General features: G+C 49.6%; 9 protein-coding genes across 9 annotated transcripts; 4 read left to right on the plus strand and 5 right to left on the minus strand.

The window, feature by feature from the left end:
- The first annotated feature begins 302 nt into the window (after positions 1 to 302).
- Positions 303 to 1358, plus strand: FOBCDRAFT_212193 (uncharacterized protein). Its single transcript, XM_031182450.3, has 2 exons — positions 303 to 510; positions 563 to 1358. The coding sequence occupies exons 1-2, from the start codon at positions 480 to 482 to the stop codon at positions 1234 to 1236; spliced, it is 705 nt and encodes a 234-aa protein (XP_031043218.2). The 5' UTR covers positions 303 to 479; the 3' UTR covers positions 1237 to 1358.
- Positions 1359 to 3344, minus strand: FOBCDRAFT_212194 (uncharacterized protein). Its single transcript, XM_031182451.3, has one exon. The coding sequence runs from the start codon at positions 3207 to 3209 to the stop codon at positions 1464 to 1466; it is 1746 nt and encodes a 581-aa protein (XP_031043219.2). The 5' UTR covers positions 3210 to 3344; the 3' UTR covers positions 1359 to 1463.
- A 650-nt stretch (positions 3345 to 3994) lies between these two features.
- On the plus strand, positions 3995 to 6066 carry FOBCDRAFT_5772 (uncharacterized protein). The gene is made up of 2 exons (XM_031182452.3): positions 3995 to 4842; positions 4901 to 6066. Exons 1-2 carry the CDS (start codon positions 4087 to 4089, stop codon positions 5756 to 5758), a joined length of 1614 nt encoding a protein of 537 aa, XP_031043220.2. The 5' UTR covers positions 3995 to 4086; the 3' UTR covers positions 5759 to 6066.
- A 1-nt stretch (position 6067) lies between these two features.
- FOBCDRAFT_5769 (S-adenosyl-L-methionine-dependent methyltransferase) lies at positions 6068 to 7989 on the minus strand. Its single transcript, XM_031182453.3, has 6 exons — positions 7735 to 7989; positions 7666 to 7679; positions 7576 to 7595; positions 7391 to 7500; positions 6913 to 7244; positions 6068 to 6852 (listed from the first exon to the last, which is right to left on the minus strand). The coding sequence occupies exons 1-6, from the start codon at positions 7815 to 7817 to the stop codon at positions 6374 to 6376; spliced, it is 1038 nt and encodes a 345-aa protein (XP_031043221.1). The 5' UTR covers positions 7818 to 7989; the 3' UTR covers positions 6068 to 6373.
- Positions 7990 to 8427: 438 nt separating this feature from the next.
- Positions 8428 to 9643, minus strand: FOBCDRAFT_212197 (ribosomal protein S8e/ribosomal biogenesis NSA2). Its single transcript, XM_031182454.3, has 2 exons — positions 9572 to 9643; positions 8428 to 9518 (listed from the first exon to the last, which is right to left on the minus strand). Exons 1-2 carry the CDS (start codon positions 9572 to 9574, stop codon positions 8739 to 8741), a joined length of 783 nt encoding a protein of 260 aa, XP_031043222.1. The 5' UTR covers positions 9575 to 9643; the 3' UTR covers positions 8428 to 8738.
- Positions 9644 to 9780: 137 nt separating this feature from the next.
- On the plus strand, positions 9781 to 10646 carry FOBCDRAFT_5790 (mitochondrial 54S ribosomal protein YmL49). Its single transcript, XM_031182455.3, has one exon. It carries the CDS (start codon positions 9851 to 9853, stop codon positions 10469 to 10471), a length of 621 nt encoding a protein of 206 aa, XP_031043223.2. The 5' UTR covers positions 9781 to 9850; the 3' UTR covers positions 10472 to 10646.
- A 284-nt stretch (positions 10647 to 10930) lies between these two features.
- Positions 10931 to 13637, minus strand: FOBCDRAFT_284058 (kinase-like domain-containing protein; the record flags this gene model as incomplete). The annotated part of the gene is made up of 2 exons (XM_031182456.2): positions 10931 to 11734; positions 11784 to 13637. 2 exons carry the CDS (start codon positions 13635 to 13637, stop codon positions 10931 to 10933), a joined length of 2658 nt encoding a protein of 885 aa, XP_031043224.2.
- An 814-nt stretch (positions 13638 to 14451) lies between these two features.
- Positions 14452 to 15821, plus strand: FOBCDRAFT_212201 (Per1-like-domain-containing protein). Its single transcript, XM_031182457.3, has 4 exons — positions 14452 to 14688; positions 14739 to 14787; positions 14846 to 15605; positions 15656 to 15821. The coding sequence occupies exons 1-4, from the start codon at positions 14563 to 14565 to the stop codon at positions 15711 to 15713; spliced, it is 993 nt and encodes a 330-aa protein (XP_031043225.2). The 5' UTR covers positions 14452 to 14562; the 3' UTR covers positions 15714 to 15821.
- A 434-nt stretch (positions 15822 to 16255) lies between these two features.
- On the minus strand, positions 16256 to 17585 carry FOBCDRAFT_284060 (uncharacterized protein; the record flags this gene model as incomplete). Its single annotated transcript, XM_031182460.3, has 2 exons — positions 16881 to 17585; positions 16256 to 16819 (listed from the first exon to the last, which is right to left on the minus strand). Exons 1-2 carry the CDS (start codon positions 17538 to 17540, stop codon positions 16256 to 16258), a joined length of 1224 nt encoding a protein of 407 aa, XP_031043228.1. The 5' UTR covers positions 17541 to 17585.
- Between the last annotated feature and the right edge of the window lie 936 nt (positions 17586 to 18521).

An 18521-nucleotide genomic window follows, 5' to 3' on the forward strand; every position in this document is an offset into this window, starting at 1 on the left:
CATGTGCCAGCCAGGTGCTCTGCTGACGTCTCACCATTTACATTGCTATCATTTTCTTTTTTCAAAGCCAGGCACTTCGTTGAAGACTGAGGGGCAGAGATTGACAGAATGCCACCCCGCCTGGTAACATGGGAGGTTGACACGAACCGTCATGAGTATTCGGATTGACAGGTTTATTAAGCCGGATGATTAGGCAAATGGGCTTCTAAGGAACTACTTTACCACTCTGAATACAGTTTTACGAAATCGATATGCTTGTGCGGCAATAAAGCATCAGAACCCAAAGCTGTCCCGGTATTTCTTTCAGAGCCAGTGCGGGGCATTCGCGGGCCGCGGGGCAGAGTGGAATAGCATCAGTACCCATCCGACTCATTAAGCATTTGTCATTGCTTGTTACCTGTAGACTTTCCGTTAACTTCGATATATAATCCTACCTATTCAACATCGCTGACCCAGGCATCAAATCATATATTCCCATCATGTTTACCGGAATTGTTGAAGAAGTGGGAGGTTCGTTATGTTCACTTCAATATTAGATACTCACTCACTCACATGCTTCTAGTTGTCTCCAACCTCAACACCAATGACTCAACAGGAGGCACCTCTCTGACCATTTCCATTCCTTCTGGGTCAAAGCTCCTCTCAGACTGCCATGACGGCGACTCCATTTCTGTCAACGGCGTCTGCCTTACAGTCACATCCTTCACCTCCGAGGCTTTCACCATTGGCGTTGCCCCCGAGACTCTACGCATCACCAACTTAGGCGATCTCAAGGAGGGCAGTAACGTCAACCTTGAGCGTGCTGTTCGGGCTGATACCCGCATGGGCGGCCACTTTGTTCAGGGTCATGTCGACACTACTGCCGAGATCCTCTCTGTTGAGAAGGATGGCAATGCCTTGACCTTCCGGTTCCAACCAGCCCGCAAGGATATGCTGCGGTACATTGTGTACAAGGGTTTTATCGCCATCGATGGCACAAGCTTGACTGTCACCAAGGTCAACGATGATGAAGCATGGTGGGAGGTTATGCTGATTGCGTACACCCAAGAGAGGGTTGTCGTGGCGCAGAAGAAGAAGGGTGACACTGTCAATGTTGAGGTTGATATGATGGCCAAGTATGCAGAGAAGTCTCTGGGCGGTGTTGTTGGCTCGGAACCTGGAGCTGCTGCCTCGTTTCCCTTTATTGAGAAGATCGTTGAGAGAATCGTGGCCCAGGGATTCGGCGGAAAGCCATGAGGCTAATAGATTTCATCATTAAAGGTTTAGGTTCGTATTTCTCATAATCCTGGGTATCACTATGCTCATGGATCCTATCGGCTTGATACCACCAACGCTTTAATACAAATGCCTTGAAATACCGGTCATTCCATCCTGTTGACACCGTCTGCCTTTCAGTATAATCGGAATATCCCTCCTTTCCCAATATCCGTACACGTTCGTCTCCTCGCACGTATACAAAACTATCATGCATCACCCCAGACTTCTGCAATTTTGGTGCTCAAAGCCTTGGTAAACTTCTTTCGTCCGACAAGATGACTTGTCTGACTAAAGACCAGCTCGCGTTTGCGTTTCAGCCCCTGTTCGCCACTTCCGCAGGCCTCAAAACCCTTGACAAAATCATATGGAGTTTTCCAACGCTTCTGAATCTCGAGCGCTCTTTCTCCCGTGACGCCCTTGGTGGTCATAAGCATTTTCAAAAATACGTCTCGCAGGGTTATAGACTCTGACTTGGATGCAAGTGACGAAAAGGCGGGATAAGTGATATACCAGTCTGGAGATATAGATTCTCTCAGGTGCTTTAGCAGAGGAAGATAATTCTGAGATGTAAGAATTTTGGTAGGAATGACGTTGAGTGGTTTGCTCTCGTATGTCCGCTTCAGCATCGCTGTCATGCGAGCAAGATACCTGACTGTGTCGTCCATTTTTGCCGTCCTCTTCACAAAGTAGCCATTGACTACTTGTGTGGAGGCAATGGCTGACCGGACGGCTTCGGTATATCTAGATGTTACTTCCGGGTCCATGGAGATCTCTTCGATGATGTAAATAACTTTCCTCACACCTGATCGCTGCAGACGAAACTTTTGCTCGTGGAATCTGCCATCCTTGATACTCCCAATCAGGTCATCAAGGCGTTTCCTTTCAACAATCCAGTCCAAAATGACCTCATCGCCCTCAGCACCTTGTGATAGGAGCAGATTTGGATCATGGCATTTTGCGATCCACTGGGCATCTCCAAGTTCCATACTGCGCATGATGGGTTTTGCGCCCAGTTTTGCAAGCTCCTCTTGCATGTAATCGCGATCAGTCTTCGCTCTGACCTCGCGAACGTCTAGCACTAAGTTAACAGTAAAGGATCCCGGAGGTAGTCGAATTGGTGTAAAATTTGGCAACGAATTGTCGTCCGACACTGTTGGGCCATCAGACACAACGTTTTGGTATTCTGAAGGCGCTTTCGCAGGTTCGAAAATTTCAATCGAAGGCGACCTAGGCCTATGATTGGATTTTGGTTGGCAAACTGGATTAACAGGCTGTGCTGAAGTCGGGTCTTTAGCTCTTCCATTCTCGGCCTGCCAGTGCTCCGTGTCTTTTATACGTTTTGCAACTTCCCATCCTTCATCAGTTAAGGCGTATCTCCGTAGAGGTCGTCCTCTTTCGTACACCAATTCCTTTTGCAGCAAAGTTTTCATCGAGTTCCAGGCAGTGTAAAATTTGGTAGGGTCGCTAGGAGCCGAGAAGGATGAGTCGCAATGCAGTTGTGCAACTTCGATGAGTTCCGCCTTTGTCATTCCAACAGAAGAGTCTTCATCCAATGTAGAAAGGCCAACTACTAAGGCAAAGGCTCCAGAGCGTAAAGCAGGAACATATGCTTTAGGCTTCCGTGCTTTTTTGGCAGGCCTTGAAGAGCTCTCGCCATTGTCGACTCCAGCAACTGGTATCGCCTTACGAGACCTGGGGTGTGGGGGCATAGGCAGGCCATTTTGTTCGCAGAGTTTCTTTAATTGCTGCTCAAGGCGTTCGCAGAGTTTGGGGCCGAAACCTTTGAGCTGCTGCAACTGTGCAGGGTGTTCAAAGGTGATTGGACATGCTTTTAACGAATTATAAGCAGTTCTGTAAGTTGTAACACCTTTCGAATTGCGTTCGCGCGCCAGATCGAGCCATTCTTTGACCCAAGCTAGCAGCTGCGGGTTGGCCGAATCGGCATCATCCATGTTGCCGTCACCCTTCAGCTGCACAACTGAAGGCCTCAAAAGGGGCAATTCTTTAGATATCCCAGAATTTGGCAATCAAAATGCAATACAAGACTAGCGGCAGTCCGCCCAAATCCGAGCTCGTCAATGTTGTCCTCGTCTTTGTATGTCGTGAAAATGACGCGTCGAGAGCCTCGCGTTGCCTGAAGTGGGTGTGGAGACTTGACACGCGATCACGTGCCTCTTTCGCTCCTACGGGGTCATTGGGCGGTGAGAGATCTTGAGGTGAGAGAAACATACATGCCCGAGGTGAACTCCTAAGGTAGCCTGTAGGCTGACGTGAGGCCCTGCACCAACAAAATTGTGGCGGGTAAGGCGCTGAGCGATGCACCCAATTAAACCAGGTACAACCCCCACCTGCGTACAGCACCTTACATAGCTCTGGGCATCGGGTGGGGCATATCTGAGAGTCTTGTGTCTGTTTTTAGCACCTCATAGAAACCATTCGATTGAAGCGGTATAAAAAAGTATTTTTGACCGCCGAGAAGACCTCTCCATAGCCCCATCTCATAGCCCGTTGCCTTTAAGCTAAGCTAAGCTCAGCTCAGCTTGTAGGATGAAAGTGCAGTGGCTGGTTTGCATAAACAGGTAGACAATGCACTGTAGACCCTTGCAGTAGGTAAGCACTGTTACCTCATTTAGGTACCCCTCGTATGCTGAGGTGCCCTCTGGAAGGTCCCCCGCCAGGTCGTCACTGCGGAGGCCTCGATTTGTTTCAAAAGGGACTCGCGAGCTCCATCTTTCTCGTTTCCTCCCGCCTGTGTCTTGTCTTCTCTGGTCTTTCATTCTTTCATCTCATAAACGGCACCATTAATTTTTCTCGAAAAGAAATCGTAGAATGTCTGACGACAAGTTTCTCGCCGCTTCGGCAAAGCACCCTATTGTGCCTAACCATGTCTACAAATATGGCACTGCGGGGTTCCGTATGAAGGCCGATCTTCTTGATGGTGTTTCGTTCCGTGTCGGTCTCCTGTCTGGTCTTCGAAGCCGTAAGCTCAATGGCCAGGCCATTGGTGTCATGATCACTGCTAGCCACAACCCAGCTGTCGACAATGGTGTCAAGATCGTTGACCCCATGGGCGAGATGCTTGAACAGGAGTGGGAGACTTATGCTACCAAGCTCGTTAATTCTCCTTCTGATCAGGAGCTTCTCGACAACTACAAGGCTCTGGCTTCTCAGCTTAAGATTGATCTCTCCTCTCCTGGCCGCGTCATCTATGGCCGTGACACTCGTCCTTCAGGCCACTCCCTCGTTGCTGCCCTCGCCGATGCTTTCGAGGCTACCAACACAGAATACACCGACTACAAGATCCTCACCACCCCCCAGCTTCACTACCTGACCCGATGCGTCAACACCGAGGGCACCCCTAAGGCCTATGGCAAGGTTAGCGAGCAGGGTTACTACGAGAAAATGTCCGAGGCTTTTACTCGCGCTCTTCGAGGCCGCAAGCCCCAGGGACAGCTTATCGTGGATTGCGCCAACGGTGTTGGAGGTCCCAAGCTCTCTGAGTTCCTCAAGGTCTTGCCTCAAGGTACCATCGACATCAAGGTTGTTAACGATGACGTCCTCCGGCCCGAGGTTCTGAACCTCGATGTAAGTACACTTCAGATCTTCGGCTGCCAGTCGCAATAGCTGACATTTATTCTCTTAGTCTGGAGCGGACTTCGTCAAGACGAAGCAGCGAGCCCCTCCCAGCCCGAAGCCCGTCCCCGGCGCCCGATGCTGCTCTCTCGATGGTGATGCCGATCGTCTGATTTACTACTGGGTCGATCCTGAGACAGGCTTCTTCATGCTCGATGGCGATCGTATTTCTTCTCTCAATGCCTCTTTCATTGGTGACCTCGTTCGATCTGCCGGCCTTGCTGATGACCTCCGTATTGGCGTTGTTCAGACCGCCTATGCCAACGGTGCCAGCACGAACTATATTGAGAAGCACCTTCAGCTTCCCGTCGTCTTCACTCCTACTGGTGTGAAGCATTTGCACCACGCTGCTTGTCAGTTCGACGTTGGTGTTTACTTCGAGGCTAATGGTCACGGTACTGTTGTCTTCTCTCAGGAGGCCATCCGTGCTTTCCGTGAGACCGAGCCTCAGTCTCCTGCCCAGAAGGATGCTCTCGACACCCTCGCTGCCGTCAGCGATCTCATCAACCAGACTGTTGGCGATGCTATTTCCGATATGCTCATGGTTGAAGTCATTCTTGCCCACAAGGGCTGGACTCTCAAAGATTGGGCCATGACCTACAATGACCTCCCTAACCGTCTTGTTCGCGTTGAAGTTGGCAACAAGGACCTGTTCCAGACCACGGATGCTGAGCGGCGCCTCAGCCACCCTGTGGGTGCTCAGGATGAGATCGACCAGTGTGTTAAGAAGTACACTAGTGCCCGATCCTTTGCTAGAGCCAGTGGTACTGAGAACGCGTGCCGTGTCTATGCTGAGGCTGCTACTCGCTCCGAGGCTGATGAACTCGCTAACAAGGTCGCTCAAATCGTGAAGCAGTTTGGTTCTTAAGTATACCCTGGTTAGGTGAAAATGGAATCGCATAAAATAACTCGGGGATAAAAGGAGAAACGTACCCAACATAGTATGTGTGGGGAAGTGGATGTCTACAAAGAAGGAAGGAAAAGAAACAAGAAAGGTTTCCCAAAAATGGGTTATCAAGCCCAGGTCAGGATTAGCCAAAGGACAAGAAGCGGGATGCTCAGTCCAATTTAACGATGAATGAAATCTCATTACTTTATCGGTCAATAGATGGTCTTGCTATTGCAGTTTCACATAGTCAATGAGATCACACAGGGTCAGGACGAAAGACTAGATATTAAACCAAAAGATCTTTGACTAGGTAACTCCGGAGTGCTGTTTTTGTGGTATCACTCATAACGGGTCGTCAACTCACTACGCCGTCCCTCGCGATTATGTTGTTTTCTCTCTCCTATGTTTGTATCTAGCAGCAATGTTTACCCCGTGTAAGATGCAAGACGCCGTCCCCCTTATACACAGATCCCAAGTTTCCGCAAGTGTCTATCTCCTTGCTCCCTGGGTCTCCTTTTTAACCCTTAGATGTCTTTTTTTTACTTCTCGTGTCATCATTAGCAAGAAATCGGCACCGTCTTATATAGAAGCCTTTTAGCACATGCGGTACTCGAGCGCACCCTTGGAGGCACGGTTGGCATCCTCAGTTTCCAACTCGTAGGAGATCTTGATGTCAAGATCACGTCTGTTCTTGGAGTTGGGTCGGACATCAAGGTTGAGAGCAATCTGCTCGCCCTGCTGGACGGTGAGAACATCCTCGAAGTAGAAGACGGTCTGCTTCCAGTGGGTGTACTTGGTATGTGGGCCAGTGGAGAAGCGGATGGGCTTGTGGCAGGCGGTGAAGTCGATGTCGAACCACGAGACCAGGGCGTGGACGAAGTCATCGCGGGTAACAGAGAGCTTGAAGGGGACCTGGAAAGCCAAATCGTCTGTGGTGCACTTGTAAAGATCGAGCGTGAGGACGGCGGTGGGTTCGGTGACAGCGGCCTTGACCTCGACGGTATCAACGAGGGGCTCGGAGAGAGCAGTGGCCTTGAGGGGGGTGTAGTCGAAGCCATAAACATCGTTCCAGACTAAGACGGTGTTAGCAAATAAACTTCTGAACCGAGAGTCAAAGCACGGTAGTCACTTACACTCAATCTTGTCCTCCTTGTAATCGCCATCCTCAATACCAGCGAAGAAGATAGTGGCCTTGTCAGGGAAGATCAAGCCATCCTTCTGGAGATAAGTGTCTCGGGCGTAAAGAACGGTGTCGAGCATGGACTCATATAGAAGGAAGTAGCCCATCCACTCTGAGATGATGATATCAACCTTGGGGAAAGGCAGCTCGACCTCCTCCATCTTGCCCTGAAGAAGGGTGATCTTGTCGGAAAGACCGTTAACCTTGACGATCTCACGGGCCTTGAAGATGATGGTGGACATATCCACACCAATAACATGTTTGGCACCAGCCTTAGCGGCGAACCTGTGAATAATTTCCGTCAATTCGAGTTCATTTAATGTTTCGTCGGGTTATAGAGAACATCGCATGTTGCAAAGGCGGGATGTGCTGTCGTTCCCCAAGCGCGGGGCATAACGAGGGGCTTTTGGAGGATCTCGTTTCGCACGTACATGGAGAGAATGGCCGTACCACAGCCAACATCAAGAACCACCTTGTCCTTAAAAATGTGCTTGTTTTGCATGATAGCGTTCATGTACGATCGTGTGCGGACCTCATCTTTCTGCAGTTATAGAAAACCTGGTCAGCCAGTGCCCGTACAGCAGCGCAAGGACTGTGGGGGAGGGGAGCTACATACCAACATCTCCTCGTGGATACCTATCGTAGAGCAATAATATGTCAGTGTTATTCTTTCAAATGGTTATGTAGCTTCAGTGGTTGTTCGTACCATGGTGATCGTAGCTATGTCGGTGCAGTTAGTATACAATGATTCTCTTGTAGAGCTGAGCGAACTGACCTCTTGAAGTAATGCTGCTCGCTATGCTCCATAGAATTCATCTTTTGCTCAGCAATCTCGACATCCATCTTATCGCCGCTCATTTTGAAGAATTATTGAGTGTAACGGAGGGTTAAAACTGTTGAATCCTGTTTTTTTTCTTTGGTTGATGGAGAGATGAAGAAAAGGCAGAGAGGAAAAAAGATTGAGTCGCAAAACGGAGCAATACAGATTTGGCGGGCGAGACGGGGAACCACAGACCAATGCGATTTTGCTAGTTCGGGCAGAAAATAATTTATCGCCGTCACCGCCCGATTTTTTTTAAAGGCGGCAAAGGGACCCTTTTTTCAACGCCATCTGCCTTTTCGGTTAGCTTGAAAAAGGTACAAGTGTAGACGAGAGTCAGGTTGTCCAACTCTTTAAGCTAAGGTAATAATAATGGCTGAAAACAGTCAAAGAAAAAAAAAAAACCGAGGCATAACATTTGACTGATGAAATTTAAGATGTCTTGGCTGAAGCCGGTTTGGGAGTTTTGAAAAGAGGTGCAGAGCTGCAATCAACCTGGCGTCGTTAAATTTTATGTTATTAAAAGCTGCACTGGTAACCCATACTAATTGAAAGTTTGAATGTCACACCCGTTATAAGAAGAGTATACCCTCAGCTTTCCGATTAGTTACAGCACAATTCTCGCTCCGCAAATAGAAGTAGCTCATATGTATGTGAAAGGATCGGAATTAGTACTTGTAGCAATAGACGCTGCTACTTAAGTACCTTCTAGATCTTGTATTCATCTATCTACGGCCTGATCAAGATCTGCCTTAGCAGAGCGTGGCCTATAACTCGAGTGAGTCTTCTTCATCACAACTGGGAATCTTCAGTCGACAATCAACCCGTTTACCAACCATCTACCATCATGGCCATTCTTTTTCGTGCGGTAATCCAATAAACGCCCTGGCGCCAATACATGCATTCGAACTTAGACAAACGAACCCTCTTAACGTTGTGCGGCAACGCCGTTGAGCACATTACACCAGCAAGACACTGTTGATGCAGCCCTCATTCTCCGGGTTGTTAGTAACCTGCGCATAGCGACCCCAGACGACCTTTCCGCCGGCGGTGACGAGACCAAGTTCGCTGACGTTGACCTCGATAACGGTACCCTTGGTCAAAACACCCAGCTGGGTGTAAAGAGGGTTCTGGGGGTTCTTCTTGACGCTAATGATGGGGAGCTGGACAGTGACACCAAGCTCGGGGTGTGTGACATTGGCCTTCTTATAACGGAGACCCATAGGTCGAATGAAGCGCTCGTGCTTGGGGTTGCGTCGAGTGAAGTCGGGTCCAACAAAGGTAGGCTTGGTGACCATGCGCTTCCAGGCCTTCTTTTGGATCTTCTTGCCGGTCTTGACAACCTTGAACATCTCCTCCTCGCTGATACCTCGGACCTTGGGCAGGGGAACGGCAAACTTGGCCGCCTTCTCAGCTCGCTTGTTCTTGATGGCGCTGCTGAGAGCCTTGGCAGTCGAGGGGTTTGTGCGGTCCAACAGGTAAGAGGGCATAGGTGTTGTGGGCTCCTTCTCGTCCGCGGTCTTGACGTTGCGCTCCTCGTGCGCCTTGATGGCCTTCTTCATCTGAATCTTCTCCTTATGTCGCTTCTGCTGGTACAGCTTGGCTCGGAGACCACGCAGGTTCTGGGCATCCTGAGAGGCTTTGTGGCCCTCACGGGCGGTACGCTTGCGAACTCGTTCCTCATGATCAAGACGGCGACCGTGTAGCTTTCGCCATCTTTCCATATACTCGTTCTGAGGCTTTGAGGAGATTAGTTGTTCATTCTGGCAATCGTTCGCTCTTTAATGCATACCATGTTGTCTGTATCGCCCAGGCAGGGACTTTATTATGGCTAGCGGGGAGTTGATGCTGAAATTTCCCTGACGATAAAAAAAAAGTGGCGGTTTATCGGGAGGCGGCGCTGGCACTGAGACCGTTCTGTCGGCGCTCGGTAGTACGCTTTTCCGAACGCACCCATTGAGCCAACGCCTGAACTTTTTCGAGATGCACTACAACGACTTCAAGGCCGACAGCCCATTCCCCTCAATTGACCAGCGATAGTGCCCAAGCCCGAAAGGCACTGCGGTCCATAATGAGCAGGGCACTTTTCCGCTCCATGCTGGAGCTTAGAGCTCCCAGCGCTCGACTCTCGACACCCTCGTCTATATTGGCAATCCAAGCCCGCGCCTTCACCTCCACAGCTCCCATCGTCGAGCCATTCCCTGAGCGTCACCCAAAGAATGCCACCAATCCCACGGCAAATGAACCTCGACCCCTCGCTTTCAAAGTCAGCCATCCTACACCGCCTCCAAAGCCTATGGAAGACTCAGTCAAGAACCTTCTGCCATTCCTTGCCGCCCAGCCAGACCACTACATCACTGTTCATGTCCATGGATTTCCCTACCTTGTGCGCGAGGGCGATCAAGTTCGTCTACCTTTCCGTATGCCCGGCGTTCAACCTGGAGATGTACTACGACTCAACCGTGCGAGTGTTCTTGGTAGCAGAGATTACACCATGAAAGGCGCTCCCCATATTGATGAGCGGGTTTTTGAGTGCAGGGCTACTGTTGTTGGAACAGAATCTGAACCGCTACGAATCAAAATCAAGAAGAAGAGGAGGCAGAGGAGAAAGAGACAGGCAAAAAGCAAGCACCGATATACTATTCTACGGATTTCGGAGCTGAACATCAACAACTTGGAGGATATCGAATGATTTACGAGATGGCACAGGGTTGAGAGGAAGATGTTTCGAGGATCTGTTTCAACAAAACTGTTGATGTCCATGTACAAATAGGAAATGCCTCGAAACAATGTACCATTACCAGCATCAAGCTGGCTGTACAATAATACAGCAAACTTTACAAAGCCAATGGAGCGTTTGAAGTTTGTTAATATCGCTGAAAATGCTTTTATTCAGTTAAGTCGCTGAAACGCGCAGCTAAAAGCCATAGACGCCCCTGACTTCCGAAAGCCTTGTCATATTATAAAAAATCCCTTATGTCTGAAGTACAAAAGTAGGTATGCAGGTATGCAGCGAACGGCAAGAATGATACTCCTCAACACCCAGCTATGAATGCTTTCTTTCTAATCCGTTCAAATTGGTCATAAACTCATTGATCCAGCGAGCAATAGCGCCCCGACAACTCCAACATTATACATGATAATTCTTCTGTCACATTCTCCCGGCCATCGCTTTCTTAACACTGGCCCAATAAGCCTGTGGCCAGACGCTTAAGCTTTCGCTCTCTGTTGGCATGCGCTCCCGGCATCTCGTCACCACGCTCTGGATGATTCTGGCAAGCAGCTCCTCGTCAATGGGGAGGGCCTTGTCGGTGAGCTCTGCGGGGTATAAGAAGGGGTCGGACTCGTGCAATAGCTCCTCGCAGGTTGGTCGCATATGGTGATCGCGGTTAAGACAGCGCTTCATAGTGCGGATGAGTGAAGGGGGAACGGACATGCCTCCCATGCCGCGTGAAGGAAACTCGATGTCGTGATCCCAGTTAATGATGGCTTGACACCTTGACATCTGGTTGGCGATGTGGCCAAATGGAGGGAGGCCATAAACCATCTGATACAAAATGCAACCCAGAGACCATATGTCACTGGGCTTGCCCAATTTCATAAGCTTAGGCCGACCTGGAACGCGGCCACCCCGGGGGTTATTTGAGTCCATGAGAGACTCAGGTGACATGTAATTGGGTGTTCCAACCTGAGTCTCACGGTGGACGTTGACAGTCTCGTCGGTTTGAATAGCGTTCGCAATGCCAAAGTCAATGAGCTTGAGCTGACCCTTCACAAGCACAAAATTGGCAGGCTTGAGGTCAGAGTGGACAATATCACACTGGTGAACTGCTTGCAAACACTCGAGCATCTCTTTCCAGTAAAATCGTACAAAGACTGGATCGAACTTGGAAGCCTCGGGGTTATACCGTTTTCTCAAAAAAGTGTTGAAGTCGAGTTCTCCAATCTCCATAAGCTGTGCCAAGTAAGTAAATCATCCGCGCTACTGGCTGATGTGAACTTACCAAAGTGAGAACTTGCTTCTCTGTATTCATCTCACAGTCAAACAGCTTGATAACTCGCTCCACCTCTCCAAGCTTCTTCAAAAGATCAATCTCACCAAGATAGCCCTTGATGGTCGAGTCATCTGCATTCTCAAGAGAGACCCGCTTCAGAGCAAACATCTTGCCATTCTCAGCAGCAACACGGTACACCTTTCCACTGCCACCTCGGCCAAGACAGTCAAGTCGAGTATAGGCTACGCCATTCACCCGCAGAATATTCCTCCTTTGCTTTGCCTGTGTAGTCGTAGCAGCACCCGCAGTAGTAGTGGCAGCCTCGAGGACAGACATCTTGGGAGGTGGCGGTGGAGCCTGGCGAAGGGGAGTATTTCTAGCCATAGAAGCAAGAGGCTTTCGGTCGGGTGAGACTGTTCTTAGGGGAGCAGGGTCAGCGCTCATCGGTCTTTTTGGCATCTTGTCCAGAAGAACCTCCATTGATGGCTTCGTCCTCTTGAGGCTTGCTTGGACATCGTTCTCTTGATCCCGACCTGAGGGGAGTTCTGGACGAGGTGCGGGGAGTCTGTAATGAATCTCCTCCTCCTGTTCAGACTTCGGTTCGGGCTCGGGAACCTGAACCTCTGGTGTAGGCTCACGAGGTGATGTTTCCCTGGATGCTCTTGCAGAGCCTAGGCGTAGGTCCATGTTGGAAGCATTACGGCGATGGACTGCCCTCGCAGCGGCTTGTCCGCTTACTGGGCTTCCTGAGTTGAAATCTCGAATACCGTCTCCATAATATGAAGCGGCATGTTGATCCTCCCCGGGTTGACTCTCAGCTTCCTGACTAGACAATATCAATTCTAAATCAGCGTTGGCCTCCCCCTCCTCTTCGCTCTGCCTTCGGCGACCGCGTCGGGCTGGTCCGCTCAAAAAGCTACCTGCAACCTTGCTAACACGCTTCACACGCATTGAACTCTGTAGGTTAATATTATCCTCAGGTCGTGTCCTTGTACTTGTTGAAGGGTATCGAGAGACACTGCCTTGGTGGAAGGGAGGAGGATTTCGCGCGACTGTGGCTGGCTCTTCAGGTTGGTCGTTGTCCTCAATAGCAGATCTATCTAGCATGGATCGCTCCATCGACCTCCCTGAAGAAGGGCCAGTGGAGCCAACTCGGCTCCTGTTGCTTGGAGAACCAGCATTAATTCGGACGACGCGTCCACCTTGTGCAGGTGTGTTCACGTCCAATTGAGAATCATGCTTGGAATCCTTAGAGTCCTGCTTGGAATCCTGTCTCTCGTCAGAAGACATATCGCGGCTACCAGGGCGGCTGTGAGGTCGAGATCGTTGATTTGATCGGGAGACTGAAGTTGAGCGTCGCTTTGTTGGCTTCATTTGGCTGAGACTCTGAGGTGTGTTGCTTAATCTTACAACCCTCTTTCGTACCGGACTTATTTCTCTGCTTGTAGCTGGTGTCGGGCTAGCTTGTCTTGAAGACCTTGTATCGTGGGCCTGGGCGCTTCCGGATCTTCTGTGCCGGCGTGTCTCAGTCGCTGATGATGTGGACGCGTTCAGGGCACTGGTACGTCGCCGCGTCCGGGGAGGTGAAGGAGCTTGCTCTGTTGATGTAGGAGCGCCGTCGTTTAGAAGCGCCTTGGTGAGAGCGCTCAGCTTCATAGGCACTGGGATCTCATCCTCGGAGCTGTCGTCGTGGAATTGCTGGGGTTTGGGATGGTAGCCCTTAGGGAGAGCAGCATTCGTTGAACCATGGAAGTTGTCGCTGTGATTCATAATGGGTCGCGATGGCAATCTCCTTAAAGCTTGCCGCTGGGATGTTCGTCGGACAAGACCATTGCCCATGGGCGTCGGCGAAGCTGTCGCCATATCGATAATGTTTTCAAGGTAAAGCGCGTTCAGGCGTGTAATGATCGAAGCGGTGAGGAATTGGTGATGACTGATTTGGCGGCAAGATAAAGTATTTGCTACGAGTCGGTTATTATTACCATTGCTTGCATTGCAAGACGGTTTCCAAAACTTGAGACTATCGCGTCTGCGTCAGGGAAGAGAGATATGGAAAGCAAGGCGTGTTGTTCGACGAGAAAATATGGTCCAATCAGGGAGCTGTCGGTTGCCGAGCAACCAATCTCGCCTTAGCTTAACTAGCGGCCGAGTGTAGGGTTGCAATTTCATGCAGGATGACTACTGGAAAGGATTTGACTGATGCCCAATCTTCTGAAAATTGGTAAAAGCGATATGGACATTACCGTTGAAACGGATAAAGCTTAGATTACATCTGAGTTAATTATTTAATTTGTTTTTTAAGTTGTCATGTCTAATGTAATTCAACAAGTACTCTGTAACGGCGTTGGATCTGTACAATGTGCAGTTAGTTGCAGAATTTAGCAAGAAGCATGACTTAAAAGAGAAAAGCAGATCCAGTCCAAGTATATCATATTTGAGCAGACTATAACAGCCATACATCCCAGCTAAGGCGTAGCCATTTTGAAGGTTTTAAAGAGTCTTCAGAGACATTTACTTTGTCAAATATCACAGTTTGGATTTCGAAGTCTAGCTACCCCAGCGAACAAGCAAGCAGGTCCTTCTCCACAAAGAAACTAGACCCACCAAAGCGGTCATAATTAGGATCTCTAGCCAATCACGCATGTGAAACATCAACGTTACGTCGAGTTGCAAGTGAGCCACATCGTCAAACCAGCTCAAGGTACATGGAGTATCTCCCCCTCTCTCATGCAGGTTCGCATTATTTCCAACCTCATTCTCTCGCCATTCAAAGGTCGATGCGCTCGCAATGGCAACTCAAAGGGGGCGGCCATGGGCGCGGATTTTTTCCTTGACCGTCCTCGTCCTCGCTTTCACGGTAGTTGTCAGTGCCTCAACTGGCGACAAGTTGCCAGAATTTAAGGACTGTCTCAAGGTGAGCCAATGCAGCACAAAAACCACCCCAAAGATTAACCATGGCCACAGGTCTGCAATGCTGAAAACTGCTCCCCTGATAAACCGCAAACTCCAATCCGTATATTCACCCGATCCGCGCGCCTAAAGACACAGCTAATGTGAACTCCCGACAACAGCTGTTCTACATCGACTCCTATTCTGGACTTGCGCCAGCGAATGCGATTATGCCTGCCAGCATATTGTAACTGGTCAGCGCATGGCCACAGGCCTCACGGTCGAACAATTCTACGGGAAATGGCCCTTCTATCGCTTCCTCGGCATGCAGGAGCCCTTTAGTGTCCTCTTCTCTCTCGGCAATCTCTGGGCGCATTGGGATGGCTTGAAGAAGGTCCAGTCTAGGATACCGAAATCTTACTCCCTGCGAATATTCTACGATTGGCTAGCGTATGTCGGTATCTCCTCTTGGGTTTTCAGCTCTATCTTTCATACTCGTGATTTCCGGCTCACTGAGGAGCTTGATTACTTCGCTGCTGGTGCCAATGTCCTGTACGGTCTGTACTACACGGTGGTAAGGGTTTTCAGACTGGATAAACGCACCCCGCGAAGAAGAACCACCCTACGAGTTTGGTCGCTCGTCTGCGCCTCTCTCTTTCTTGGTCATGTCTCGTACCTCAAGTTTATCCGCTGGGATTATACGTACAACATGGCTGCAAACGTGGCAGCAGGCATCGTGCAGAATGTCCTGTGGACCTGGTTTAGTTTCAAGAGATATAGGGAGTCAAGGCGCATGTGGGCTGTTTGGCCCGGTTTCGTGGTTGCTTGGATTATATTTGCCATGAGCATGGAACTGTTTGATTTCCCACCTTGGCTGGGTTGCATTGACGCTCACAGCTTGTGGCACCTCATGACGATTGGACCGACAATTTTATGGTACAAGTAAGTTTTGCAGGCCTGATCACTCTTCTCCAATTGCTAACATCAGGAAGCTTTCTAGTTAAAGATGCTCGGGACGATATGGCTGGAAGCCAAAGACTCAAACTTTAGTAAGAGACAGACTAATATCAGTGTCAAGATACACATTTCATAGAATTAATTACATAGTTCATATTATCCACATCCCTGAGTGATATGGAATATATAATTATCATAATACTTCTTTGTTGCAAAGTTTCCTGTATTGAGAAGTGATTCTTGAATAATGCGAGTCGTCCAAAACGGTCCGGCAAGAGGGCATGAACATAAAAACGACCCCCACATCATTCTTTCCAACTCCTTGCAAAGAGTGAACCGGTTCAGGTTTCCCACCATGATCTCGTGTTCCGCTTTCTCATCATCCGACGTCCAAAACAAACCCAATAGATACAGCTCTTTATTTTCCTTCGACTTTTGACCAGATCTATGGTTCCTATAAAAACGCAGTTGAAGCAAATATGGTCTGCCCTCTTCGACCTTCAAGGGCAATATTAAATCTCTCGAAGTCCTTCCAGATGCTTTGCGTCGATGCCAAGACAAGGCAAGGTTTTTGTGGCAGATACAGTCTCAACCCAGCTTGAACATGCCCATTAGTCGGCTGTGTACCATGACTCTTATGTGCTTAGGAGATCGCGCACTGAAAGCCCTCGGCCTTTCGAGTCACGACGATCGTTGTTCAGCATCAGCAATGCAGCCATGGCCTCTTGATCAAGTTCGCTCTGGGGATTGAGAGCCGGGCTTGTCAACGCTGAACCAGGTGCTGAGGCATCGCTGCGGGCATAATGTGGCGCCCCGTATATCTGTGGGCCGAATGCTGGAGATGTGCCAGCAGAAACGCTGTAACTATAACGTCGATGGTCGGTTGAAACAGACGAATATGATTGCGCCCTGTTGCGAGAATCCTGAGGTGGGAGAGCAGGAGACACTGATGGGTGGCGAGGGTTACGATCTGACATTGCAGTCATGGCAGGCGACGTAACATCGGAGTCCTCCATCTCGACATCCTCATCGCCGACTGGGTCTTCTTGAAAAGTCGGGTGAAATTCACGAATAGACGGCAAACGGTCGCGTCCCGTGGGCGTTTGCCGCCCGGACTCGGTCTGACCATTATCTTCCTCCTGTTGTGCTTTCAGCTTGGAGACGCAATCCTCCAGGTATCGAATATATTCGATCGAGGCCTGCATTACAGAGCCTTTAGTCAGCTGTATCCCTATTTTCGAGGACAACTCAGGCACATACCTGGAGGATCGACAACTTATGCATATCTCCTGTACAAGCCGGGATCATTCCTTTAAGCACGGCAAACTCCTCATTCATCTTACTCCGCCTTCGACGCTCGATCAAACTGTGTGCGGTCTTTCTGGCAATTTTTCGACCTGCTGCGCTTGTAGCACTCGGTTGCTTCTTCTTCGCCTTGTCGTCCGCGGCCGCATCTCCTGATCCTGACGTTGTTGTCTTAGAAATGGCTGCTGTGGCCGTTTTTGCTGATGCAGAGTTCTTGCTGGTCGTCTTCGCTTTATCTTTGCTGCCACCGTTGTCACCATTACTATCCTGCCGGGGCTTCATCTGGATGATTTTGCGTGATCTCGTTGGTGGAGGCGGCAGGGCAAACGAATTGTCCTTTTGGTCTTTCGCAGCAGAAGAACGGCGGCGTGCCTTCACTGTCTCGGCAGGCTGCATTGGGTATGTTGCTCCTGGGGACGTTGTGGTGAGTCGGTGCGATTTTGTATCTGTTGGTGAGACCTGAGATGACATGGTCGGCGATATGCGGGAAGCATCATGGATTGCTGGAGGCGGCAATTCAAAAGACAGCTGAAATGAGGAAAGCTGTTGAGTTCCGTCCTTGCCCTTGATATCAGATGAAGAACCCGGTGTGAGAGGAAGGCCCGGTCGAGGCATCCTGGAATCGTGGAGTCTGAACTCGTCCTCAAAAGGCAGTGATGATACGTGGTTGCTCTTCGCGAACGATGGCCAATCGAACACGACGGTCAAAGTTTAAATCAAGAGAGCACTCAAGAGAAGGATAAATAAAGGGAGAGATACAACCACTGTGGCTATCCTGAAATTTTTGAGGAAAAGGGTATATGGGAGTCCCAAAGACAGTCAAGTTCCAGTCTCGTTTGAGAGTCAAGATAAAGATACGGGCATGGGGGCAAAAGACATTAAATTGGTCACCGAGATCAACCTACGGATACAGTACCAGACATGCTCCAACGACAATCGATGAACCAAACGGAACATGCACATGCAGACACGAACACGCAACTCAGCGCACCGTAACGCCGCCTAGCCAGCGAGTTTCACGTTCGAACCCGCTTCTTCCCTCCAATCCAGCGCAATGAGCAGCAGACTATATCTCAGGCTTTGTCCAACTTTATCCTAGAGCAACCAGGTTGAAGGGATGCGATTTCATGGACCAAGCATCATCGAGGAAATGGTCGCGTGCTCTATTTGGTGTTGGGCGAATCAGCGTGGGGAATTGATCAACGTGGTCGGGGTAGACTTTTTGGTGGGCAGGGGTCCAGTCTCAGAAGAAGAGGAACGAGGCTTAGGTTGGCGTCCATTCTCGATGGAGAAAGAACTAAAGTTACTTGGGATCTTTAATGGAGGGCACGAGGGTTGGTAGCGTGCGGCATTGGCACCTTTGTGACATGAAATGAAGGTCAAGGTATCATGATGCTTGTGATGGGTATAAGTCACGGTTTTTAGGTGAGTGAGCTCAATTGTCTATTCACGAACGCCTCTCATCCTTCACTATCAAATGAAAGGGAAATAGTATCGGGAAATAGGATACTGGGAGTCCGCACCGACCAATATCCTTCGAGCTTGGGCCCAGATCGCTCAGATAGTTAGGGATCAGAGCGTGAGCCTACAACGAAA

Source organism: Fusarium oxysporum, chromosome I (assembly GCF_013085055.1).
Source record: "Fusarium oxysporum Fo47 chromosome I, complete sequence".
Taxonomy (NCBI): Eukaryota; Fungi; Ascomycota; class Sordariomycetes; order Hypocreales; family Nectriaceae; genus Fusarium; species Fusarium oxysporum.

Coding starts and splice junctions, on each gene's coding strand:
- FOBCDRAFT_212193 (XM_031182450.3), top strand. CDS start 480: ATGTTTACCGGAATTGTTGAAGAAGTGGGAG. Junction 511..562: donor AATTGTTGAAGAAGTGGGAG/GTTCGTTATGTT, acceptor ACATGCTTCTAG/TTGTCTCCAACCTCAACACC.
- FOBCDRAFT_212194 (XM_031182451.3), bottom strand. CDS start 3,209: ATGGATGATGCCGATTCGGCCAACCCGCAGCTGCTAGCTTGGGTCAAA.
- FOBCDRAFT_5772 (XM_031182452.3), top strand. CDS start 4,087: ATGTCTGACGACAAGTTTCTCGCCGCTTCGGCAAAGCACCCTATTGTG. Junction 4,843..4,900: donor CCGAGGTTCTGAACCTCGAT/GTAAGTACACTT, acceptor TTATTCTCTTAG/TCTGGAGCGGACTTCGTCAA.
- FOBCDRAFT_5769 (XM_031182453.3), bottom strand. CDS start 7,817: ATGAGCGGCGATAAGATGGATGTCGAGATTGCTGAGCAAAAGATGAAT. Junction 7,501..7,575: donor GTATCCACGAGGAGATGTTG/GTATGTAGCTCC, acceptor CTATAACTGCAG/AAAGATGAGGTCCGCACACG. Junction 6,853..6,912: donor CAAGGAGGACAAGATTGAGT/GTAAGTGACTAC, acceptor ACACCGTCTTAG/TCTGGAACGATGTTTATGGC.
- FOBCDRAFT_5790 (XM_031182455.3), top strand. CDS start 9,851: ATGAGCAGGGCACTTTTCCGCTCCATGCTGGAGCTTAGAGCTCCCAGC.
- FOBCDRAFT_212201 (XM_031182457.3), top strand. CDS start 14,563: ATGGCAACTCAAAGGGGGCGGCCATGGGCGCGGATTTTTTCCTTGACC. Junction 14,689..14,738: donor AATTTAAGGACTGTCTCAAG/GTGAGCCAATGC, acceptor CCATGGCCACAG/GTCTGCAATGCTGAAAACTG. Junction 14,788..14,845: donor TAAACCGCAAACTCCAATCC/GTATATTCACCC, acceptor TCCCGACAACAG/CTGTTCTACATCGACTCCTA.